Source organism: Eriocheir sinensis, chromosome 43, assembly GCF_024679095.1.
Source record: "Eriocheir sinensis breed Jianghai 21 chromosome 43, ASM2467909v1, whole genome shotgun sequence".
NCBI classification, from domain to species: Eukaryota; Metazoa; Arthropoda; class Malacostraca; order Decapoda; family Varunidae; genus Eriocheir; species Eriocheir sinensis.
The window spans coordinates 8595630-8621205 of record NC_066551.1 but is presented as its reverse complement, the minus strand read 5'-3'; the positions used below and the strand labels follow the sequence as shown (position 1 = coordinate 8621205).

General features: G+C 40.5%; 1 protein-coding gene across 2 annotated transcripts; it reads left to right on the top strand.

Annotated features, from left to right (window-relative positions):
* Positions 1–670: 670 nt before the first annotated feature.
* LOC127010439 (PRL-1 phosphatase-like) lies at positions 671–25576 on the top strand. 2 transcript variants are annotated; one of them, XM_050884591.1, is made up of 5 exons: positions 671–918; positions 2602–3617; positions 4761–4892; positions 16348–16514; positions 17031–25576. In XM_050884591.1, the coding sequence occupies exons 2-5, from the start codon at positions 3489–3491 to the stop codon at positions 17143–17145; spliced, it is 543 nt and encodes a 180-aa protein (XP_050740548.1). In that variant the 5' UTR covers positions 671–918; positions 2602–3488; the 3' UTR covers positions 17146–25576. The 2 variants fall into 2 exon arrangements, with proteins under 2 accessions (XP_050740548.1, XP_050740549.1); XM_050884592.1 differs by lacking the exon at positions 671–918 and adding an exon at positions 1451–1614.

Here is a 25576-nt window from a genome sequence, read left to right as displayed (position 1 = left end):
CACACACACACACACATATATATATATATATATATATATATATATATATATATATATATATATATATATATATATATATATATAGATAGATAGATAGATAGATAGATAGATAGATAGATAGATAGATACAAAGATAGATAGATAGTTCAGGCATGATAACTGTCTCAGCAGTGGGAGTGAGATAAGCATCAAGAGGGACACGCACGGCAGCCGGTCCTGCTGAGGGCGAGTAGTAGGATTCTTCCTCCCTCGCCTCAGTACGAGTAAAATATTGCACAAGGTTTCTCGAAAACTCACCAGCTAACAATTGCCGCGAAGGCACACTCTACAAGTGATGACAAATTGTGTTAGCGAGACACTTTCGTCTTGTGTTATTAGTTCCAATAGTTAGTCACTGCCGGATAATAGTTGAACATGAATTGATGAATAGTTAAAGTTTCATCATTTGAAGGCAAGAATTGCTTACAATGATCAAGTTTCTCTTACGTTTAGTCTTAAACCACATTTCGTCATGACCTCGCTTTGCGCATGCGTCCATGGCATTAGAAAGTCTTCAATGTACAGACTCAGCGCCACAAGCTCTTATATCTCAACAAAACCCACACAAGTCACGATGAGCTGACCATACAACAACCCCAGAGTGAAAAGTTTGGAGTTGGAATGAGTGTAAGCAATGAGTGCAAGCCGTCCGCGAAAATAAAAGTCCGGGAACTCGTGGCCGCGGCGGCGCCTGCGCAGCGGGTCAGTGAGTGCCCGAGCCGCCCCAGCCCCAAGTGTCCGCACATACACACCTCCGCCTGGCGCTGATGCAAAGCCAATGCATCACCTTTGATAACATCTGTTCGACGCGCCTTCTTCTGTGTCCAGGAAGTCAATTGAAACATGAAATTTAAATACTGCGGCGACAACAACGCACAGGTGAGAGAGAGGCTGAGGGTGCAGGGGAGAGCAATGGCTGATTCCTCCCTCTCCCTATTGCTGCCCTTATTTTCCTCCCTCTGACCCATATTGACCCTTATAACCACGAAAACACAGCACACCGCCTGCTTGAAGGGGAATACCGTGGGCGGGGTGGGCGGGCCGGAGTTTAGGTTGTGCAGGGGAGAGCAATGGCTGATCCCTCCCTCCCTCCTTACTGCTGCCCTTATTTTCCTCCCTCTGACCCATATTAACCCTTGTAGCCATGAGGACACAACACACTGCCTGCTTGAAGGGGAGTACCGTGGGCGGGGTGGGTGGGTGGAGTGGGTGGGCCGTAGTTGAGGGTGTGGGCGGTGGGATGAGAGTACGGGGCCAGTTTTCAGAGGAGGCTTTGTGTGTTTTCTCCCCTAGAGACACTCACACTGAAGCCACGCGTGCTTAAATAATGAAATCTGATCGGTGTGGGTAAGGAGTAAGCCGTGGGGAGGCGTGGAGGGGAGAAGGGAGTGGCTGTAGTAGTGGGAGAGAGGCGAGTGTGGCGGCCATACTTAGAGCTCAGCTGACACGCCACTCGCTGCCTGTTATGTCTCCTGCCCTTCCTTCACCCTCTGCTTCCTCCAGGCTCTGCGGCGTGACTCGATTCGTGCCCTAGCAGTGATACCGAAGACGGTGGCGAGTTAGGAGTGGAGAGTTGTGAGTTGAGGTTTGGTGAAGGATTGGGTGTACACTTCTAGGTAGTGGCCTTGGGGTGTCTAGTCTTTGTCTGGATATTAACTTGGTTGTCTCTTGGTTCTCCCATGCTCGGTGATCCTTGTATTGAGTCTCCTTGCTCCTCATATGGCTCTGGGAAAGGACTTGACCCCTCCACACCTGCCGGGCAAGGCCCCATCATCAGTACATTGTTGCTCCTTTTGTGTTGTGATGCAAGAAGTAACCTTGGTCTCTCAGGGTCAGGGAATCGACCCTTAGTATGAGTGGTGGTGGGTCTTGCCTTCCCTTCCTTCTAGTGTGTTGCAGTTAAAGCAAACTTTCTTTTTGGAGTTTGTAAGGTTTATAATAGAGGCATATGCTTAATGTTTTCTTGCATATTTTTGAGTAAATTGCATTGTTTGGTGTTTAAACCTGAAGCATATTATAGAAATATACACTGCATTGTGTTGTGCTTAAGAATAATGTTACAGATGCAGTAACATATGCTTCAGTTTTGTCATAATTAAATCATTGTGCATAGACTATAATAATATTTATTTTACCCAAGAGATGATGAATATAAGTCAGAACCACTGATGAGTATCCTTAAATGTACACCACTGAGTGCCAGGATCAGAATAGACATCAGTGCAGCAAACCAACTGATTCTCTGATGAGTGACTCAATAGGTTTGTTGCACTTATTTCTATTCTAGAGACCTGGCATTGATTTCTGACACCCAGCATTGTACATTTCAAAATTTTAAAATGTATTATTGCAGTGTCTGTGATACAAGGTATCCTAGTAGGAGTAGGAGCAACAAGATCTATTGCTAATCATTTTCTGTCATTCATTATACTGGAAATAGTACCCCCTGGTATTAGTGATTGGTTTCCTCATTACTCTCCCTGTCATTTGATTGTATTAAATATCTTATTAGAATGTGCCAGATGAGATTAAAACTAATGTTTTGTTGATCCTCTCTTTCAGCTGTCCAGTGGGCGAGGCTACACACTTATGGAGCTACTGAAGGGCTCTGGCGAATTCTGCAAGGCACAATATCACATCAAATAAGCAAAGAAGATAAAGAAAGCCTGCATCGTATGCCAATATACATGTGAATTGTTGTGTGTCAGTGCGTGAATAGTGGGAGACTGAACTTGTGATGGGGTAAAGTGAAGGCACGAAAGTGAGTGGGGTCCCCAGTGGCTGCGTTGTCGTCTGTTGCTGCGGCTGCTACCACCACCACCATCACCGTCACCGCCACAGTCATCAACACCACTTCCATCTCCACCATCATCATCGTTGCCCTTCCGCTTTAGGGGCACCCAGTCCGAAGTCCTGCTGGAGAGGGCCTAGGCCATTCTGGCAGTAGTTTTCATCAAAATCAAAATTGGAGTTCATCAACATAGGTGGAGAAAGCTGGAGAGCAATCCCTCCTGTCCCATTCGACCGTGAAGCTGTACCCAGGCAGTCCCTTCCTTCACTAGCTCCATCCTTGGCAAGCATTTAACCATTCAGTTTTTATCCACGAAGAGCCAAAGTGCGTGTGTTCCAGTTGAATGTATGTAGTGTGTTTGCAGAACGGTGTATAATATCTGATAACTGCCTTTTTTTATAGATACGAAGTTCACATATAAAAGTATATAAATATATATATAGCATATATATATTTGTAATTATCAAGATCTCTCAACCATACAAGTCAGTGAGGTCTGTCTCCCCATTCTGTGGAAGGTGTCATCCTCCTCTGGGGATTGCCATTAACCTGCATCATTCAGTAGCAAAAAGTACTTCCAAGCATCTCCAGAAGAAAGCAGCTCGCCTCTCCATAGTATCTGGAAGAGCCTACACCTATTTTTTTTTGTACGAGCGTTATGAGTGCAAACAGTGCAAACATGAGATCCAAGAGCATCCGACCTGCCCCCTCCGAGATTGAATACAAGAACATGCGCTTCCTGATCACTGATCGACCAACGGATGCCACTATGCAGTCATATATTGAGGTGAGAGCTTGTCCTTTCTAAATAGTTAAGTATTTCAATTATTCACCTAGTAATCAAATCCATTTCTCAATATTTAAAGTATTAGTTGCTAGAATGTATCAGAAAGCATTTAAAGTATTAGTTGCTAGAATGTATCAGAAAGCATGATTGTGTGTTGTGTTCTGATTGAAACATCTTTTTAAATATGAATTAGTTATTTGATTTTCTAAGTTTGACTTGTGGATTTCAACTTGGATCAGTATAATAGAATATCAATGGTTAATAGTCACAATGTCCTGAATATTATTCTTTTTGCAATTAATGATATGAAATATGAATATACAAATTTGTTTTACTTCCATAAATTACAATAGACCAATCTCTTGATTATTGACTGGGTTGAACATGTAAGTAACTTGAAACTGATGCTGCATATCAGTATTAGAATCCTCACCAATGTAGATTGAACGTAGGAGACTTATCTCATTCAGTAATGGCTGTTTCTATGGTACCGGTAGTGGTGATGAGCCAGCTATTGCTTCTGCAGAATGATTTACCAGAGTAACATTGTTACATAATTATAACATGATTTTCATATTGTGGGCATTTTAGCCACTGAAGGCTTCATGATTATTTTTTGTAATATTAATTTTGGATTTCATTCTTATTGAAATTGATACTCAAATCTTTCTTCATGAAACAAATGAGTACTTTTTGCATGTGAGTTACTATTAATAATATTTAAAGTCGGCATCATTATCTCTTTCCTGATGAGGATGAAGGCACCAATCTCTCGAAATCCTTCATAAGAATTTTCTTAGAAGTAAATTAATTATCATTAGTGTATTATTTGCATTTTAATTTCATTAATACACCAGCTCTTGTATTTTACCAAAAATACAGTATTCCTCTGCATTCCCTGCCCATGCAGAGCCATTCTCACCTTTGCTCAGTTATTAGGTTATAAAGAATTCATTAGTTACTAATGCTCTGAAAGGAGCATGATCAGTTACACTTGAATCACAGCACACTCAGCTCTCCCTCCCCCCATCAGCTGACTCATTATGTATGTGTGTTATGCACCAGCCTTGGTGCTCTGCACATAATTGGTAAGAAATAAAATAGTTATTGTCATAAGCTTACTTCCGTCCCTCTTTCCCACAGGAATTGATGAAGCATGGGGTGCATGATGTGGTGCGGGTCTGTGAACCCACCTACAAGACTGATGAGCTCAAGAAAGCTGGTATTTCTGTGATCGATCTGGTATTTGACGATGGAACCTTCCCACCAGCGGAGGTGAGGGTGCTTTTCCTTTGTTTTCTTTGTTTTGCCTCTGTAAAGGTACACATAATGTGATAGAAGTGGTGGAGTACAGCCAAGCCTCGGTTTATGAGTTTAATTTGTTCCGGAATTATGCTCGCACACCAAAACGCTCGTAAACCAAAATGAATTTTCCCATTGAAACTAATGTAAATCTCATTAATGCATCCCATATCCTGAATGGTTAAGCAGATAAAATTCTGTATTTTAAAAATGTAGTGAGCACATTTTTTGGTGAACCACAAAACCAGTCCATAAAATTATGTTTGTCAAGGGTCGTCCTGAAATTTGTGTAAAATACGCGTCGTAACATCACTCCCCCTTCCTCTTGACCAGCAGCGGGCAGCGGCTGTCAGTCATGGCAGGCCAGAGAAATTTTCGGGTTGCCATCCATTTCTTAAAATATGGATTCATTGTGTATTGGAGGATGGGATGTTTCATTGCTTATTTGTTTTAGATCAAAGTGGCAGCCCTAACTGAGACTGTATTCCCAGTATTTTCTGCTTTGAGCACTCTCGTCTTGCTGCGAACAAAGGGAACCCACGGTCATGTCTTTGACTTGTACAAAGGGACACGCCAGTCCTTGTCGAAAGACTGACTTCATGAGCTGTCACCCGGCAAGTGTTTGTGGTCATGCCTCGAAGGGATGTACGTGCTTGACCATGACGGCCTCCATATAGCCTGTGTCCCCACCCGGGTGGGGTGGCAACAAAAAAAAAAAAAAGGAACAAAAAGGATGCTCGTATACTAAGTCACTGCTCGTAAACCAAGGCATTTTTTGTGGGATTTTTTTGCTCGTAAATCAGAACACTTGTAAACCGAGGTTTGACTGTTTTGAGGATTACAGTTAAAGCTTGTTAATCCAGTTTCCACTGACCTGAGCATCTCGGTAGAATTTTGTTGGTAATAAATTGCACTCTGAAAGAAACACCCGTTCATATTTTTAAGACGAAATAATCATCAAGGATATTACCAAGGAGTAGGTGATCCTCAGGCAGTATATACAATTCAAATTTTCTGTGTTGCTTTTTGGCTCGGTATAAGTATCAATTTTTGAAACTATTAGAACCAGGGATATTGATGTATGCAAAGCAGTATAGCTTAAGGGAGATAACTGGTTTGGGCTACTCCATTCCACTCCACCCTGCACTTGATACTTGCTCATGGCAATTTCTGTTGGAAAACTTCCATTTTTCATAATTCTTGCATTCAGGAAATTGTGTCTTTGTACAAGAGGATTTTGCCAATGATGTCAAATTCGTGTTTTAAAAGATGCCATTAATTTAAAGGAACATGCATGACATTTGTATACAAGTATAAATGGTTAATTTGCCTCTCCATCCCAGGACATTAACTCAATTTTCTTGTTTGAAACCCTTCTATCAAAACCTGTTTGTAGGTGAAATAATGAACCTCGATATTGAATCAACATGAGTAATATAAAATTCACGGTAAAGATGTTAATGGACTGTTTGGTATGATGGTTGTTCCAAGGCTTGCACATAGTGGGTACTGTGGCATATGTACTGCTTGCCCTGGCTCCACGCTGGCCCCTCTCACCTGGCTTACCAACTTCCAGCAACATGCCATAAAACCTGTCAAAGCTGATCCTTACAGCTTCTGTTTGGTTATAGAGGCAAAACTATTATACAGGAATGCACAAACAACTCTAAACAGTAGATTATGAAAATTTTTGAGCTAGTGTGTGACCTGGGCTCAATCAAGAATAAGAACTAATTCAATGCATCAGGTGTCATTTGTGACTGCCAATCCACATGTAAACGGAGCATTGATGGGTACTATGAATGAAAGTGCAAGGTGGCCAAACTGTGACAACAGTCATATGCAGACTAGTGCACTCAACTCGCCTGTGTGCTTTCATTTTGATCAGGAGTCACAGACGACACGTGATGCATTGTGGCTAGGTCACCCATAGCTCAAAAGTTCTCACTCTTTGTGGTTGAAAGTGATGTGTGATATTTTTGCTTCTGTAACCAATAGGTTGGGTCAGACTGGGTTGATGTATAAACAGAAGTGTGTATGTAAACCAGGCGCGAGAAACCAGAGTGGGGGGTTCTGCTGTCTACGGCAGAACACCACTGTAGCCTCCATGCACAAACCTCAAATCATTTATCACATCAAATACTTCATTAACTCTTTTGAGGTGAGCTTTATATAACTCAGTTGACTCAGTAACAACTGATGTTATTCCATCTAAAAAAAAAGAAGATAATACAGTAATAGGAGGGGTTGAAATGAGAAAAATGGTTGAAAGTCCAGGGGTGACATCACCAAAAATCCCTTTATATTGGCAACTACTACATCGTAAGATGACAGCAAACAAATGCTATCCAATATGTGTCCAGACCCTTCCTTCCAGCAAAAGATTCATGAATTCAGAGAATCCAGTTGTTATTGGAGAAACTTGGTATCTTAACTTACCATTATCACTGCAATTGTCATTTTGGAAATCATTATTGGCGAGATCCTGCTGTAGCTCTATACCTTGAGCCTTGGTAGCTTCAAGGGATGACTATTGAAGTTTTGGAGGAAGTGGCCATCCCTAAGTGCATCTATAACATGGATGATCTTGTTATTTCTTGTTTGATTGGATCATGTGCTCACATTTCCTTGTTTACTTCTGTCTTGTTAGGCAACCTCTCCTTGAAAGCTAGATCGGACAACTTTAGGACTAGTACTGTGGCTCTGTTGCACTACTTTCATTTGTTGACATCTCTTTGGATGTGGGGACCACGCTTGGTATCCTTTCTTGGATATTGAATTTGAGATAAGTTTGACTCAGATTTGCATTACGGAAGAAACATCTCTGTATTCAAGTTCATTTATGTTTTCTTTAAAAGTCCTTCTGCCGAGTTGCTGGTGGCAACTTTTACTATTGGTTATAAGTCCAGGGTGATATATACACCTAGGTCTTTCTTTTCAGTGGATAAAGGAGTGTTTGCCATGTAATATTGATAATTAGGGTTCCTCCTTATACTTTGACTCCCTGATTTTAGAAGCTATTTTCTACTCCACTTTTGATGCCTGGTGATGTCCTTCTGTAATCTGGATTTGGATCTGGATGAGTAATGTGCAGGGCACCTGCGCAGGTGCATAACACGCATATTTGTGTTGGCTGTTGGGGGGACGAGGGAGCTGAATGCAGGGGAGGGAAGTGAATCAAGTGTAATTGTTAGTGTTGGTGTGTTGTGGTGACAAGTGAGTGTGTATTTGTTTTCTGAATGAGTCTATTGTACCGCAGTCTAAAATCTGATGAGGGAGGCTGTTCCAGTTACGTATGGTGCATGGAAAGTATGAGTGCTTGTGTGTGTTGGTGTTAGTGTGATATGTTTGGTATTTATGGATGTGTGTTACGAGTACGTTGACTGTTTGCGTTGTGTAGGTATGTTTGTGGGTCAGTGTCAATGCGAGTGTTTGTGATCTTATACATGTGTGTGTGTGCTTGTCTGCGTAAGTGAAGAGGTTCCATGTTTATCTGTTGTTTTATCCAAGTTGTGATGCCAGGTGTTCGAGAGTAATTGTTTGTAATGAACCTAGCTGTCTTGGTGTTGATTTGTTCTAACCTATCAATGTTTCTGTGTGTGTAAGAATCCCACACTGTGGAGCAGTATTCAAGTGTTGGTCTCACAAGTGTGTCATAAACTATGTGTTTTATGTCAGGTGTGCAGAATGTAAATTCCTCCTCAGGAACCCCAGAGTTCGGTTGGCTGTGGCACTGATGTTGTCTATGTGGGTGTTGAACTTTAGATTAGTGGAGAGGTGGACACCAAGATACTTGTGTGTGTGGTCTGATTCTAGTTCTGAATTATGGAGAGTGTAAGTGTGATGGATGGGGTTGTGAGCTTTGGTGAATCTTAACAGTTTGCACTTGTCAGGATGGAAATGCATCTGCCAGGTGCGCTCCCACTGCTGGAGTGCGTCCAAGTCTTTTCGTAGCATTCTGCAGTCGTCAGTAGTCTTTACTGCACTAAACAGCAAACTATCGTCGGCAAATAGTCTAGTGGAAGAGTTAAGCGTTGAGAGTGGAAGATCATTATGTACAGGAGGAAAAGAAGGTGGCCTAGAACGGTGCCTTGTGGGACACCTGAAGAAACAAGGAGTGTCAAATGAAGATCCGTCAAGAAGAACACGTTGAGTTCGGTTAGTAAGAATTGTAGCGATCCAGTGAAGAATAGGTCCTGAAATACCATAGTATTTCAACTTTAACCCGTTAGCAGTGGGGATCATGTTTTTTAATGGTCCCTCCAAGCGAGAAAAATGAGAAAAAATCACCCTCACACAAACCATTTCATAATATATATCAAAGCATTTGTGACCATCTATTTTGTGGGGTTTATACCATGACACAAATTTGGCCCGTCGCTGCTACACGGTAAAGCCACAAATTTGGCCTGTCACTGCTACCAGGTTAATGTCAGTCTTTTGTGCGGGACTTTGTCGAAGGCTTTGGCAAAATCTAAAATAATAGCGTCAACTTGATTGATGTCATGTTGGTCAATTAGCCTCGTAATGTCGTGAAATGTAGTAATGAGTTGCAATTCACATGAGCGTTTAGGTCGAAAGCCGTGTTGTGAGTCAGTAAGGATGTTGTTTGTGTCAAGGTGATTCATTATGTGTTTGTGTATTATGTGTTCGAAAATTTTTCATGGAATCGATGTTAGTGAGATGGGGTGATAATTGGCTGGGTCAGTCCGGTCACTTGTCTTAAATAAAGGGTTAATATTTGCCAAAAGCCAGTCAGAGGGTAATGAGGTGGATGATAGTGATTGAGTGAATATGGCCTGAAGGATGGGGGCAAAGGATTTAAGGATGAAGGTGGGAATGTTGTTGGGGCCAGTGGATTTAGTTGTGTCAAGTCCTTCCAGTAATTTCTGTATTCCATTAGTCGTAATGATAAGGGGGCCTATCGGGGGGAAGAGGCTGTGTGGCATGTTTGGTGTTAGGTTGTGTTCTTGTGTGTACACTGATTGGAACTGTGTGTTGAGTATTTGTGCTTTGTGTTGTGGGCTGGTTACTAATGTGTTATTGTTGTCTTTTAGTGATGTAGTCATGTTAGTGTCATGTTTGCGCGCCTTAAAGAATTTGAAAAAGTTTCTTTTGTTATTTGTTACATTGTCTGCGAGGTTGCTGTGTTTGCGTTCTGCTACTTTGATGTTTTTGGCAAATGTCTTTTGGTGGTTTTTGTAGGCGGTCCAATTATCTGATGTGTTGTATGTTTGTGTGCATCTGTAGAGTCTTTGTTTCTTGCGATGTTGTCTGTGTAGATCCCTGGAAAGCCAGGGAAGTGTGTACCTTCTAGAAAGTGTTTTTTGTTGTGTATGGCGTGCTTCAGTTTGTTCCAGTTGGCGGAAGGAGGTCTTGTGTGTGGGTCTGTCACAAGAAGTCAGTGCTGAAGGCAGTTAGGTCTTGTTTGATCATGTCTAAGTCAGCTCTTGAATAAAGGAATATCTGTCTGGGTCTCTGTTTATGTTTAATCGATCGGAGGTCAGCGTCAATAATAAGCATGTCATGGTCACTAAGTCCTGGGACAACCTGAGTGTTTGTTATGTTAAGAATGTTGTTGGTGAGAAAAGGGTCAAGTGTGTGTGCTGTGGCCAAAGGGTCACCGTGGCCAGCAGGGCGTGTTACAGTATGTGTTCGTGTTGGAGTACTGTTTGTGAACGTGAAAATGTATGAATGATGTCAATGAATGTGTCTTGTAGTTGGCGTCTGTTTGTGTGAGGAATAATGGGGTTGGGGACATCGGCATCGGGAGGGTCAAAAGGGGAAATTGCAGTCCAGTCAATGTCAGGGAGGTTGAAATCACATGTGATTCAGATGTGTTTGTCTGCCTGTATGCGTGAAAGAGAAATTTGAAGATTGTGTAAATAGTCTGTATTAGTAGAAGGTGGTCTGTAAAAAGCAGCAATAAGAAGAGATTTACAGTTGAAGGTTTGTAACTGGACCCAGGTGATTTTGCTGTCTGTGTCAAGGTCAGGCCTATGCTTAACACAAAGACCTGGCTTGGTGGTGATGATGACACTGCCACCTTTGCCGAGGTCTGTCGGGCAGTCTTTATGGAAAATGGTCATACTGAAAGGGGGAGGGAAAAGCTCACTACTGTCAATATCAGGAGTCAACCAAGTCTCAATCCCTACTATTATGTCAGGGTTATGTGTGGTGATTAGATGGTGTAATTGGGCTATTTTGTTTTTAACCCCTAAAGGGCCGGAGGCGGCTATAGCCGCTTTTCCACGGAAGGGCCGGGGGCGGTTATAGCCGCTTTGCTTTTTTCGCGCTAAATTTATTTACTTTTCGGTAATTTTCGATGACCATTCGTTGGCAACACTGCCAGAGATATGTTTAGGCTACTGCTTCAGAATCTTGCCCGCTCTCACGATGGACAGGCGTACTGACACGGATTCTGACGCGTCCGATTTCCTGCCAGACCCTGCCGAGCCCAGCAGAGCAACACGAGAATGAGAAGAGTATGCTACAATGACTCCCAAACCACACATCACAAGACTGTGTTACATAGAGAAAGCTTAGAGTATTGACTATATATAAGAATTAGAGCATGGGGGCATCCGTTTTCATTACGCACTAGTCAAGGCCACACAAGCGAAACGAACGCAGAGCGGGCAAGAGCCTCGCTAACTCCAAAAGTCTCTCCTCTTCAACTCAATATTTCTCCAAAACCACAGCACATAGAAACGTTTTCATGCAATAATTAAAAAGAAGAAGAGTTGATGATGACTATGACGACAAAGTAATTTGTTATTGCATTGTAGTTCAGCAGAATCAAGTGTGTGAATATAGGCTATTTTCGGTGTTTGGTGCTGAGGTGCCGGTCCTGTGGATGTTGTAGATGACCACCCAGGCCGGCCCTTTAGGGGTTAATGCTACGGAAATTAATTGTTTAAAGTTGGAGGGAAGTGTGGCTATGACGTGGTGGTTGTTGAAGTAAAGGGATAGGTGAAGTTGGTGATGATGAAGAAGAAGGAACGTAAAGGAGTGAAGAAGTAGAGGAGGGAGGTGAAATGGAAGGCGATGAGCGAAGGGAGGAAAAGGAAATCGGAAATAGGGGCTGGGGAAAGTGGAATGGTAGAATAGGGTGAGGGTGATAGGGCAGGCCTAGGATTGTTAGTAACGGAAGTGAGAGGTGAGTGACGAGTTGAGTCTGGCGTACGGAGGGAACGCACCGATCTGTGTGGGTTGATGGGAGTGGATGGAGCCGGGTTATGAGAGGAGAGAGGTGTTGAGTGTTTGGGGTTCAGGAGGTGAGTGTGTTGTGTGTCAGGGTTGTATGTGTTGTGTTGACAAAGCGTGTTGAAGGAGTTGAATAGTGGAATAGGATTAGCTGAGAAGAACGAGGATGAGAAATTAGGAATGCCGCTCTAATGAAGATCCCCGAGATGCTATTGTCAATCAATCCAGCGTAAGTCTCCGTGAAAGACCCGATACAGCTGACGTCGTGGTACCAGCCAGCACGCTCGGATCTATCACGACACGAATCACACTGGATGGCCCTCTGCCCCCACCTCACCGCCTTGCCACAAAGTTGGCAAGGGTACTTGGGGCAATAAGGGCCAGGGTTGACCATTGCGCCTGTGTCTCCACAGAAGCAGCAAGAGAAGGATGGTGTGCCATTTGTGTACCTTTGTGTCGTTGTTGGTGTGCCGATTGAAACACTGAACCATGGTGTGCGAAAACGATTGTTGAGTACGAGTGCTTGTTTATGACTGTTGTGGGATTGTTGTTTGTGTCCTCGAATGTGTTAGTGAGTTTATATCCTGCTTTCTTGCCGATCTCAAGCACTTTTACCCATCTTCAAACTCATCAATGCCTATATCACTCTTTGGAGCTTCAACCAGAAGCATAATGTCATGAGTAATTCATATGAACTCCCTAAAACATGTATTTGGGATACTTGTCACGAAATATGTGTACACGCACAGATGATGAGTCTACATAGACTGGAGGCATAAGCACTGAATTGACAATTCTATTTACTCGTATTATCAACTAAGTGGTGCACTTTTTCTTTGTTAGTGGCACTGTTGTGCGGTGGTAGGAGAGGGAGAAGGATGATTGGTAAGAATTGATACTCTGTTCAAAATTGTCCTATGAAAAACATTAGATTATTTTGCCATTTGTTTAGCGAGTGTTGGGTAGAAAAACATGATGTACCCTTTGGTGATTTTTCGTTGTGTGAACATTTGTAAAGTGAAGTTTGTCTGCATGAGAAAACTGTGTCGGCAAAACATTAATTGATCACCATATCAATGTCTTCTGCTTACCTATTGACACATATTTGTACATGTGGATTTGCTCAACTCCTCAGAACCGTGGCACTCGACAAAAAGTGTTCACAGCCACGACGACTAGCTAAACTCAAGTGTAAAGTGCCTTGTCTGCTGCTGAGCACTTCCATAAGGAACTTTTATATTTCTATGTCAATTTTATAACGATTTTTAATATTTTGGCTAAGAAAAGTAGTGTTAGGAGGACTTCAAATGGGAAAAATGGGTGAAGGTCCTGAAGTGGCAGCACCCATAAACCCTTTATACACGTATTTTATTGCCAAGTGAATAATGTAACTCATTACTTAATTGGGAAAATCAGGACAATAAATGAGAAGAAAGAGGAAGACTTACAGTTAATGAATAAAACATGAAAACGTAAGGAGTCTGCAAGAGGCTGGTGGGCCTGTACAAGGCAGCTCCTGTGAACCAAACCCCATCTAACATGAATCTATCTAATCTGTTTTTGAATGTGACTGTTGTGTTGTCACTCAAAAGACACAACATGTCTACAAACCCTACTACTCTGTTGGTAAACCAATTTTTGCCAATGTTCTTGTTGAATTTGAATTTATCCAGTTTAATCCCATTACTCTATGTCCTACCTGGCTCTTTTACCATCAGAACCTTATTAATATCCCCATTATTAAAGCCCTTCATCCATTTATAAAATTTTACCAAGTCTCCTGACACCCTTCGCCTTTCTAGAGATTGCCAGTTTAATTGTTTAAGTCTTTCCTCATATGGCAAGTTTCTTAACCCTTTCAATACAGTGACGCAGACATCGGCGTCACAGTATGGAAAGGGTTAAGATGAAATGGAAGAGGGGTAATCCTCTTCAAAACATCTTAATCCTCTTCCATTTCCTCTTTAGAGATTTAGACGAGGAGGTTTAGAAGAGGATTAATCCTCTTCCATTTCCTCTTAACCCTTTCCATACTGTGACGCCGACGTCTGCGTCACATATTGAAAGGGTTAACCTGTGAATCATCTTTGTCATTCTCCTCTGTTCTGATTCTAACATTTTTATATCCATTTTATAGTAACGTGACCAGAACTGAACTGCATAATCAAGATGAGGTCTAACTAATGCTAAATATAGCTTGAGGATGACTTTGGCGCTTCTGTTGAAATGACTTCGGTGCTTCTGTTCAGATGACTTTGGCTCTTCTGTTGGATGACTTCGGCACAAAGGAGTGCCTCCATGATGTAGGAGTTAGTATGCTTAGTTATGAATCCATGGGCCAAAGAAACGGACATGAGCACTGAGGCTACTTGCAGTTTATCGTATGCCCCCAACTTTTACTTTTACATAAAAAAGTGCAATTGAAGAATTACTGAACATTTCATGTATAGGACAATAGATGTCTCTTTGGGATGATTACCTCTAGGCTTTCTTGGCATTATTGCTGACCTGTTGGTGACTCCTTATTGAAACTACTGAATGTTGATTAGGTGGCCAGGGTTTGGGAACTTCTTGCCCACCTCAGACCCAAGGGCCAGTGCAATGGCGATGAGCAACGCAGCCATGCGCAGCCATAGCATATGACCCCCAACTTTACCTCACCTTCTACTTATAAATACAGCTCTTTCTGTGACTGTTTTATGGCACCCATGCTGTCATCTCATTTTGTAATATCCTATTGCAAAGGCAGGCAAACTTTTTAGAGCTAGGGCCAGGTGAGACTTTCGGGAGCAGCCTGCAGGCCTGAGTGCCAAATAAGAACTGAAAAGTGACTATATACAAGAATTTTATTGAAAAACGTTCATATCCTTTCAGTGGTGGTTTTCATTCTGGTTTCATTCATCAGTCATGTGTGTGATAATCACCAAAACGGGTCCACACTGAGGAACATTACATTGGGTGCATCTGCTGGCTGCATGTGGCTGGCAGATGCTATTTAGCAGATTTTGGGGGAGGCTGAGGTGTTTACATTATCCTTTGTTGGACTCGTTTGCCATGGTGCATGCATTAAATTTTCAAAGAATGGTGTAATAAGAACTAAAATATTTGAAGCGCAGAGAAAAGTAACAGCATTGCACACAGGCAAACACAATATAAAAGACTATATATAATAGCAGCACAGCATTGATGCAGCATCACCAATCATTATATAGGTGAACAACTGTTCTATACATGCCTAATTAGTGTCTGAATACAGTCACACCCCACTTTACATCATTAATTGGTTCCAAAAGCTGTGACAAAATTGTTTATACAGAAACTGAACATACTGCCTTGAAATGACTATAAACACTAACACATCATAAAACTAGTGTGTATATGTGTAGTATATACCATACAATACACACATTTACCATGCTGTAACAAGAGCACCATGTGGAAGGTGATCTGCTCACTTTGTTTACCTCTGGCGAGTCTTTGTTTGGTTAGCAGTGCATGGTATGTATGGACCACCACCAAATCGTTGTATATATATATATATATATATATATATATATATATATATATATATATATATATATAGATATATATATATATATATATATATATACACCATGCCTTAATGGTAGTTACATTTTTCTGTGTTGTTTACACTAGTAAGGTGTACATCATACTTTATGAGTACAAACACCTTACAACTATCATAAAAAGCATTTGGGAGAATATAACTCATTTCAAGGTCTTGGTCGTGGTCATTGGCCATGTGCTGTTAGCCAAACGAAGACTCACTAGAGGGAAAAATAACTTCAGATGTGGTTAGAGCAAGAAGGTCACCTTCAACATGCTGTTGTTACAATATGGTATACGTGTGTATAGTATGGTAGATGTATTAAAACATGGGGCTGCTCCAGACCAAGTCTTGGTCATATGGCATAGGCTACATTGCTGAGTGGCATAAAGTTGGACATAATGGCATTTGCCAAACAAACAAAAAATCAAGAAGAATGGCAGAAAATTGAATTTGACCCATCAAAATGACATAAAGCGGGATATGAGTTTATTTGTGTAACAGTGATAAATTTGTTGTGGATGATACAGTTTTGGATCGAAGTAACTTAAATGAACATAAAGAGTACCCAGGGTATATATGACCAGAAATGCACTTGTTATTGTACAGTAGGTTGTATTGTTTTAAAGTTAAGTAGTAAATATTGACCTGCAGGTGGTGGAGGAATGGCTAAGTCATCTGCGTGTCCGGCACCGTGAGGAACCTGGCTGCACCATTGCTGTCCATTGTGTGGCAGGGCTCGGGCGGGCTCCTGTCCTCGTGGCTATTGCTCTCATTGAGCTTGGGCAACGCTATGAAGATGCTGTAGAGCTTATCAGACAGTGAGTAAATACATAGAGCTTCCTCTTGCCATCAATGCTGAACTTGTGTAATAACTCTTACTTAACAAATATTCTGTATTATTGATGAACTCATTTTTCACAAAACCAGGGTGGTAAGGCAGACCACATGAAGCAAATATAATTCTAGGTAGAGGTAGTCAAGAAAGGGATAGTTTCTAGTTTTGGCCTATTGCAAAATAGAATTTATATTCTTTTATTTCTCTCTCTAAAACACAGTGAAATATTGAGACAAAATATGAATTTCCATGTATCATGATACATATGTAGACACTCAAAAGGACAAATCATGCATCAGGTTATATAAGGGTGAGCTTACATTAATCATCAGACTTGACATTAATTCTGCCTCCCAATTCTCTTCCTTTTCAACTTGTCAACCATCAGCTTTCTTTCCTCCCCATTGCCATTCATGAACGCATACTATATTGATTGTAATATGATATAATGAGTTCATCTTGGCTTGTATACTGTAACATATATATTTCATGTTTTCAGGAAGAGACGAGGAGCCATTAATGCCAAGCAGCTGGCTTACCTGGAGAAGTACCGTCCCAAGTCTCGACTCAGGCTAAAGAATGGCCACAAGACTGGTGCATGCTGCGTACAGTAAGGGTAGGGAGGAAAACATACTGTTGACATACATCACACTTTGTTGATGCCATGTTAATTTACTAAACTTGTTTTTATTTTCTGTTATTTTTGTTTTACACAATCCATGTAATTTTTATTTATCCTTAAAACTACTGTTGTCCAAACATTTATGCAGGATGCTGAGTGAGGCAAACAGAAAATTCATATTGACTTATTGTTACTCTTCATACTGGTGTTTTCCCTTAGTGTACAAAGGGAAATAATGTTGAAAATATATGAATGGGGAACTCACTATCCCAGATAGCATTGGCCTAAAGAATGCATATCCTCCCTCTGTTCCCAGCCAGCTGGCTTACTAACACAACTGTTTCATGTTCCAAAGTTGTTGTGTCCCTTTCTCTTGGTATAAAGAGGTGAAAGAATAGTGCCATGGGATGTTGCCATGCGTGAAGGATGTCCTTTTATGAGTGTGTAGTCATTTGGGGAGGGGGGTGGTACCTTAGAGCTCCTTTGTTCCCTTCTTGTTGAGGGTCTTATCTTATATAAATTTCAAAAGACAATTAAATATGGCTTAATGTAATACTATACCAAACCTTAGGCCTCAAAATTCCTTAGTTTTAATTTAAATTTCAGCAGTATATTATGATCTGCAAGTGACATGGAGTAGAGTGAGCTTGTTAAGTTAGTCAAGACATTTGTTTCATCCAAACATGCCAGATGGCCTAAAGAAAATCTCACACTCCTAGATTATTTTTGTTATTTGCAGAGTAACTTCTGCTGATACTGCATAATTAATTAAAAATGTAATGTTGACACAGTATTTAGGCAGACTGCAAATGAGTGTTAATGTTTGCATGGCAGGTCATCATTTGTGTGATTCCCACATATTTTGTCATGTTAGCTTTGTGTGTGTGTGTGTGTGTGTGTGTGTGCATGCATCTATATGTGTGTGGGTACATGTGTGCCCACATAAAATAGTGTCCTTGCATATGCACTTACATGTTCAAATGTGAATGTTTTTGTGTGCCTGTGTGCGTGCTGAGTGCATGCCTTTGCATGTCCATGAATGTATGCTCAGTTGCCCATCAGCAGGTGTAAGTTGATTGCATGCGCATGTGTGTGTGTGTGTGTGTCTGTCTGTCTCTGTCTGTCTGTCTGTGTTTTGTAGGAGTACAAGTGTGCATTGATGAACATGAATTTTACTGTAGCAATCCTGCAGCATTCATTCTATGCCCTTTCTTTAGTGGTCTTAATATCCCCTGGGCATATGTAAGTAGACGTTTAGTTATGTAATTTATGAATCACACAAATTTACACAAATTTGAAGGACATGGGTCTATCTTAAGTTTTATGAAGGACTTAAATGGATGGAGGTAGTACTGTTAGGGAGACAAGTCTGAAAACTGACAGCTTGACGTAAGAAATTTGTAGTTGCTAAAAGTAAGTTTACTAAAATCATATTCAGTCAAAATTGGGCTGTTGACATATAATGTATGAGTGTTCTATAATTTCGCTTCTAAATTATGCATGTCTATATCTGGACAATTTTAATGGCATGGATATATTGGCCGTACCATGACTTTTGTTTTCCTTTATTCCATGCATTGATCTGTGGACACAGGAGGGTGGTCCTTAAAGCACACATATGAAAGACCCCAGCAGTTGCAATTTTACTGCTGCTGTTTTTTGTTTCTTTTTAATTTGTTTAGATTATTAAGTTGGTTCTTCTTTGCTTACATATCATAACCATCTCCCTTACAGACCAACTTACGATATGGTTATTATGTAGTCTACAGATTTGTATGTAACAGTTTGCTTGCAGTTTATATTTCATACAAAGAAAATTCCTGTACTTTTTACCTTGCAGATGAACCTTAATGAGGGGAGCAGACCAAGATAAGAAATGTCTAGATGTGAAAATTGTATGAATGAAGATAGAATGGTAATGGGGAATGCAAGAAAGCTGGAGTAGTAAATTTTAGACAGAATGCATGAACATGCATTCCAAATATTTTTAACCTATCTGACCTCAGTTGACCTTTAATGAGGTGTGGCACATCATGAGGTATCAGTGATGGTTTTATGATCACAGCTAGTGTCAGGGTCTGGGGTGGCAGTACTAGTGGAGTTTGTGAATGTGTAGTACTGTCCATTTTACTGCAGTCTTCTCTTAATCCATTTTATTTCCTGAGGACTTTCCCCTCACCCTGCAGAAGTGGAAAAGGGATGTTATGATGATGAACTCTGCTTGCCGATGTTACATAAAGTTTTGTTGTAATAAACATGTCCAGGTTTTATGTTTAGTGGACTTTTTTTATCTTAAGAATAAATATAAATTTTAAAGTTTTTGTTTGTATACTATTTTGTCATTTAGAAAATTCCTAAATGTGGCTGATACATTGATAAATCTTGAGAAATTATGAGAGTAGAGTTCTTTTCGTGTATATATATATATATATATATATATATATATATATATATATATATATATATATATATATATATATATATATATATATATATATATATATATATATATATATATATATATATATATATCGTGCCTATTTGTAACTGCAGCGAAGTATATCATTCTTCAGCCTGATTTTCTACAAAGAATTTGCTGTCTTTGCTACCAAATTTACAATAATTAAACGATGTGACCCCTGAGCCCCCTTCCGGAAGAATTTGTTCACAGACAGATGTGGATAATAAATGGTGACACATTTGAATATCAGCCACTTGATACGTACCACTTGCTCAGCCTTATCATCTTCTGTATCAGTCTTCTATAAGCATCCTGCCAGAGAATGTAAATTTACTTCAAAACACTCGAGAAAACTTAACGTTTTCCCACTCCCCTTCATAGCTATTTTTGTTCAATCCTTAAAGTACTTATTGACAGTCTACTCTTTTTCTATTTTCTTCATCTCTTATTACTCTTATTTTATGTTCTCATCTCAGAGGGCATCTTGATGAGATGGAGAATCATATTCATGGGATATTTATATATTTTTAGCAGTTTAACCTGATGCTTCTCTGTCAAGAAAATGCCTTCATTAGGACATTCTGGAAAACATTTCCAGGCCAATGAAGCACAGATGATAGTAAGAGGCATGCACTGCATACTCAAATCTGGTTTACTTTTCATCTTGGCATTCTCATTCTAAATGTTAAGGAAGTTGAATTAGTTACCAAGTACAGGACACTGCCAAGTACTCTCTCCCTCAATTTTTTCCATTTTGTTTTTAATTCATAACTGCTCTTCTTTCTCCTTAACTTGTATATCTTCTTGTTTACATTATTTTCACACAGAATTTTGATTTAGTTTGGTTTGTTTGTCTTGGAAAATACAAGTTGTTTTGTAAGCACTAGTTCATACTGGTGGCTTGGAATTAAAAGCTGCTTCTACACCATCAGGTCTCCAACAGAGTTTTAACAACACATATCGAACTAGTGGCAATAAGAGGCACCCTACAATACATTCTTGAGAAGAGACCTATAATAGTGCTCATAGCATCAGAATAAAGCCTCCCTTCAAGTCTTATTCCACATCAACCCCACTGATGTCAGCCTCGTCACCCCCGTCCACTACCTGGCAAGCACAAAAGCACAATTAATGCTATGGAAATTACCATCACCCTCCTTTGGGTACCAGGGCATGCTAACACGAGGCAATGAACTGGCTGACTGCTGCTCAGGCTGTGGCCTACGGAGTGATGATAAATGCGCCCAGCCTGGCAATGACAAAGGCCGTGATCCTGTTACCAAGACCACGAGGCCTAAGTGGCCAACAGCTTGTCCTCTGGTATGTGGTATGCAAGAGCCACTCCATGAACCCCTCTCTCCCTCCCAACACCCATCGAAGTCTGTGTGCCTACCTGCACTGTCTCCACTTTGGCTACAAGTGCCTGGCAGAGCTAACAGATGGAGCCGCTGCAAAATACTGGATAAACTATAAAAGCCAAAATTGATTATTCCCTCCTCCACAACATACTAGAATGCACTGCAGCCTCCACCCTAAGGAACCCTACATGATGATACCTAGGCAGTAATGACTCCGCTGCCCCACTGATAGCTGCTAACTTGGTAGCTTCAATGCCAACACCTGTACTCCCAACTCTTTTAATAGTGTTGTACCTTCACAGACAATGGACTCATTAACCTCTGTGGGGTCAAAATAGCCCAGTCAGTCAGCTTACTGGCAAACATTAAAGAAGAGCAGGTATTGGTTGGCAGGGAAAGTGAAATATTTGTCATGCAGGTCTGTTATTTCTGGGGGGGTTAGGGGGGTCTGTAGCCCCCCCCCCAATGTTTTCTATATTGGCCTCAAAATGACCCTAGAAGTTCTTATTTAAAAAAAAAAAAAAAATAAATAAATAAAAAAATTCCGATTACCTCCTCCCCCCACCTCATGAACCCAAGATGCCCTCTAGCCCCACTTGAAAATCTGCCAAAATTACGGGCCTGTCATGGCACACACTGCGACAACTGAGAGGTAAATCATAGGCAGCCTGTGAGTGAGATGACCAACTTATTGATGGTTTAACTCCAATCCTTCACTGTCAACACTTACTTAAATCTCTATCCCTCCATATACAAGTTTATTGCTTCAACTATGTTGCATTATTGTCTTCAGTTCATGTTTGACAGATATTCTTAAGGAGGCACTGATTATTTGAAAGGCCATCCATAATGATGACAGTATCTTCCAACGCTGAAGCTATCATCACTTGTAGATTCTCTGGTTCTATGGACTGACTATTAATATGGCTGAGACAGCATGTAGAAGTTGGATTTATCCCACTTATATACATAGGTGGATGAGTAGTTTGGTGAAAAGGGGTACCCTCACCCCTTTTCACCAAACTACTCATCCACCTATGTACAGGCCTGAGGCCTGTTTTGAAAAGCTGTTTTGGGAAAAAAAAGCATACTTCCTCAAAATGCAGACAGTTTTTATTGTGCGCCCTAAACCTTTGCCATGCATGTTTCACCCGAGGTTTCGGGTTATCAGGAATCCTGAGTACATATTTCAACCCATGCACATGACATTTACAGTTTTGCTGAAAAAGTTTGATAGTGTTCTGATAATGTTACTCCTGCTGTGTCTACAAAGGCACCTAATCTATGAAACAAGGGCTCCTTTGCAGTTTGGAAATCATGGTGAACTCTTTGTTGCCTGTCTTGTGCTCAGTTGTCATTCCCATACAACTTTTGAAGAATATTGGTGCAGCTCTTGGTGTTCCTGCTCTTAGTGATGTATGAGGTTTTGAAGTGATAGGCTCTGGCAGTGGCAAGGAGGGAGGTGTGACAGGTAACAGTGGTGAAAAGTGGACTTTTGTTACTTTTGATGGCATGCATAGTCTGGACTTCCCAGTCACATCGGAATCCTTTCCCAATTTCCTTTCCAATCTCCATGTACTGTTGCTTCTGCATCAGTAACTTAAACCACTGTCGCATCTTGCTTAAACATAGACAATAAGCTGAACTACAGACAAGCAATAGATATTTGGAGGTGAGTGGAGTGACTATCTACCAATAGTTGTTGACTCATTGACTCCTCCAGTCTGTGCTTGGGATGATGATATGATCACACGAAATTGAGATGGTAGCAACTGGCATGATAGTGGCTGAATTTCTGATGTAGTCTTTTGTGAATAAAACATTGATGGCTGGTATCCTGCATATTTTATGCAGATGGGGTTTCATAAATGCTAGAATGTTTTCTGTTCTGTACACTCGTCATGGGAAACTTCTTACCCACCCACAATATTGGAAGTTCTCAGATTTTTGAGAAAATTTTCACTGAAAAAGCACAGGAATTTTCTTTTTTGCTTGCAGTTAGTTTCACTTAAATGCCTTTTAATTTATAGGTGTCTTCAGTATTCAGCTTTTAACAATGAAACATCAAGAATATGAAAGTGTTAGTGTTAGTTCTTACATGGTGTAAATGTCTATAACCACTGATGACTTAAACTGTGCAATGTTGCACTGATCTGGGAAAATTATAAGGAATGCCTGTTCATTGTCCTTATTAACTTCAAAATGTCAAGTTTTCTTGGCCTTAGAAACATACAGCAGCTTTCCTGATTTCCTGTAAAGTGTGGCTTTGGTCTAGACTTAGCATTACAAATTGGGTAACAGCGGCAGTCTTCATCATAACAGTTTGTCTTGCTAGTATTGCATATTATTTTTCTTTCCCATGACAGATATGTAGCTATATAGTTCATAGTGGCATTTATCAAAATGTGGCCATTAGTGGGAGTGGCTTGGTGTTCCCAGTTCCAAAATGGTTTATTCAGAGGATATTTCTACTTGTTTAAATTAGTGTGAAGAAGACTAATAATGGAAAATTAAAGTCTGACTTACTGTTTGGCATTTCACAATTATCTGAGGGTAGCTTGTTCTGCCTTTGCTCTGAGGATGAATCTTTCATGGCTGTGACTATAGGCCATACATTATTAGCCACTAAAATACTTTCTTTTTTCTTAAGGGTGTATGGAATGTCTGCCTGTATAAAAGTTTGAGTGGTATTTTTTTCAGCATCTACAGTCAAACCTTGTTTTTTCTAGCCTCAGGGAATAAGGATAGAAATAGGAAAGTCAGGGCACGCTTTGTAAAGAAAGGTATGAAATGAAACTAGTCCTGTCAGGATTTATACTGAGTTGAATTAACAAGGTCTGAGTGTTTATTGTCATGTCTGGGTCGAGTAAGCCACCGCAGACAAAGCTTGCTGCACAAAGATGAAACTACCATGAGGCATCACAGAATGCCAAGAACTACTTTATATTATTATTGACTGGAATTTAGAGGTAAAGATGTTTTTTTCTTTTTTTTACGGTTGTATGGACACTCGACTTGCAGTCATTTTTAAGCCAGAGAAAATTGTCTTCTGTGCCCTTTTTCTTCTAATGGAAACTCATTCACTAACATGGAGTTTATTGAAAATGTGCAATTTATTCTAATTGTTTTATGCAAACAGGTTAAAATACTTTTTAAGCTGCTGTATATGACTTTGTTGAGTTTTTACATGGAGACAGAAGCTGGCCATCTCTGGTAACCTTCCTTGACTTGGCACTGTAAACTGGTGTAGCAATGTACTGGGTTACAAGCTAAAGTCCCAGACTCCACTGGTAGAAGTTTGTTATGCAGCACTGACTCTACAGTAGTATGGGTTTGGCGCATTTTATTTCAAGTTTTTATGCTGTCATGTAGAAAAGATGACATGGAGTATGCACTTCACATCAGTCTTAATTGGGAAACTACTCTAATATTCTCCCTGGTTGTATAACTGCTTTAGTATTTATTTGAACTTGGGTTGAGTTAATGTACCATTTACCCACTCTTGGATGAGTGTTTTACACTGATGAAAACTTAAGCTCTGACATGGCCTCAGTAAGGATTTTCATCTTAATGTGTATTTTAAGATCATGTCTTGTATATTTTGGATTCAAATTCTCATTTTGTAAACTTCTATGCAAGACTGGACAAGATGACTTTCTCTTATTCAAATATTTTACCAAAACTTTTCTTCACTGAAAATGAGTCTTAGCTCCCCTGTTACACGTTCAGGGAAGACTGGATAGGTATGTCTTTACCTTCATGTTTGAAACTTGTGATGTGTTTCTTCTTTGGGATTTTGGTGATCCCTCAAACTTTTTCCAGAATTTGAACATGATGGTTGACTTTAACTGAGGATCCCAGTCTTTCCCTGTTCATCAGTGTGAAGTAGGCCACAGAGATATTTTCAATTAGGTTTTAAAACTTCCAGAAGAGAGCTCTGTATAAGTAGTTTTTGTGACAAGTCCAGCCAGCTATGTAGAGAATGTCTATATTAAGATCTTTGTGGTTTTAAAAGCTATGGTGCCTAATTTTATCATTTAAAGGCCTGCCTTGCATTTTATCACATAGTACTCAACTATATTTATGAGCTGTTTTATTTAAAATCATTTATGGTATTGTAAGAAACTGTATTTATCCCATGACAATTCATTATTTTTTTCCCACAAGGTCATGGCTCTCTGGCCTTGGTGTTGGGCACAGAAATGATTATTTTTCTGCAATGAAAAAGAAATTCTGAACTGCAGTCACACCAGGTCCTACATGCAGATCTTGTTTCCTGTTATTTTGCCGCCTTATGGCCAACTCCCCCACCTCTCCTCCCCCCCTGAGACAGTCTCCTGGTTAAGTTACAGAGTGTGGCCATGGAAAGTGTGGTGGCCAGCTCTTGCATCACTGTGTATTACATTGTTGGCCCTCGCGTTATAGATGCACTAGGTGACCCAAGTGTTGTCGTTGCGTGAGGGTCCTGGTGGCGCTGCTGTGGCATAATCTGTAAAGCCCTTGTGGAGCTGGCCAGGCCACACACAGCCTTTGTAAGTGTCTGTATTTTTGGCTAACGATAGCAGTGTGAACTTGTTCATAATAAAGTATGGTTTTTTGGTAAA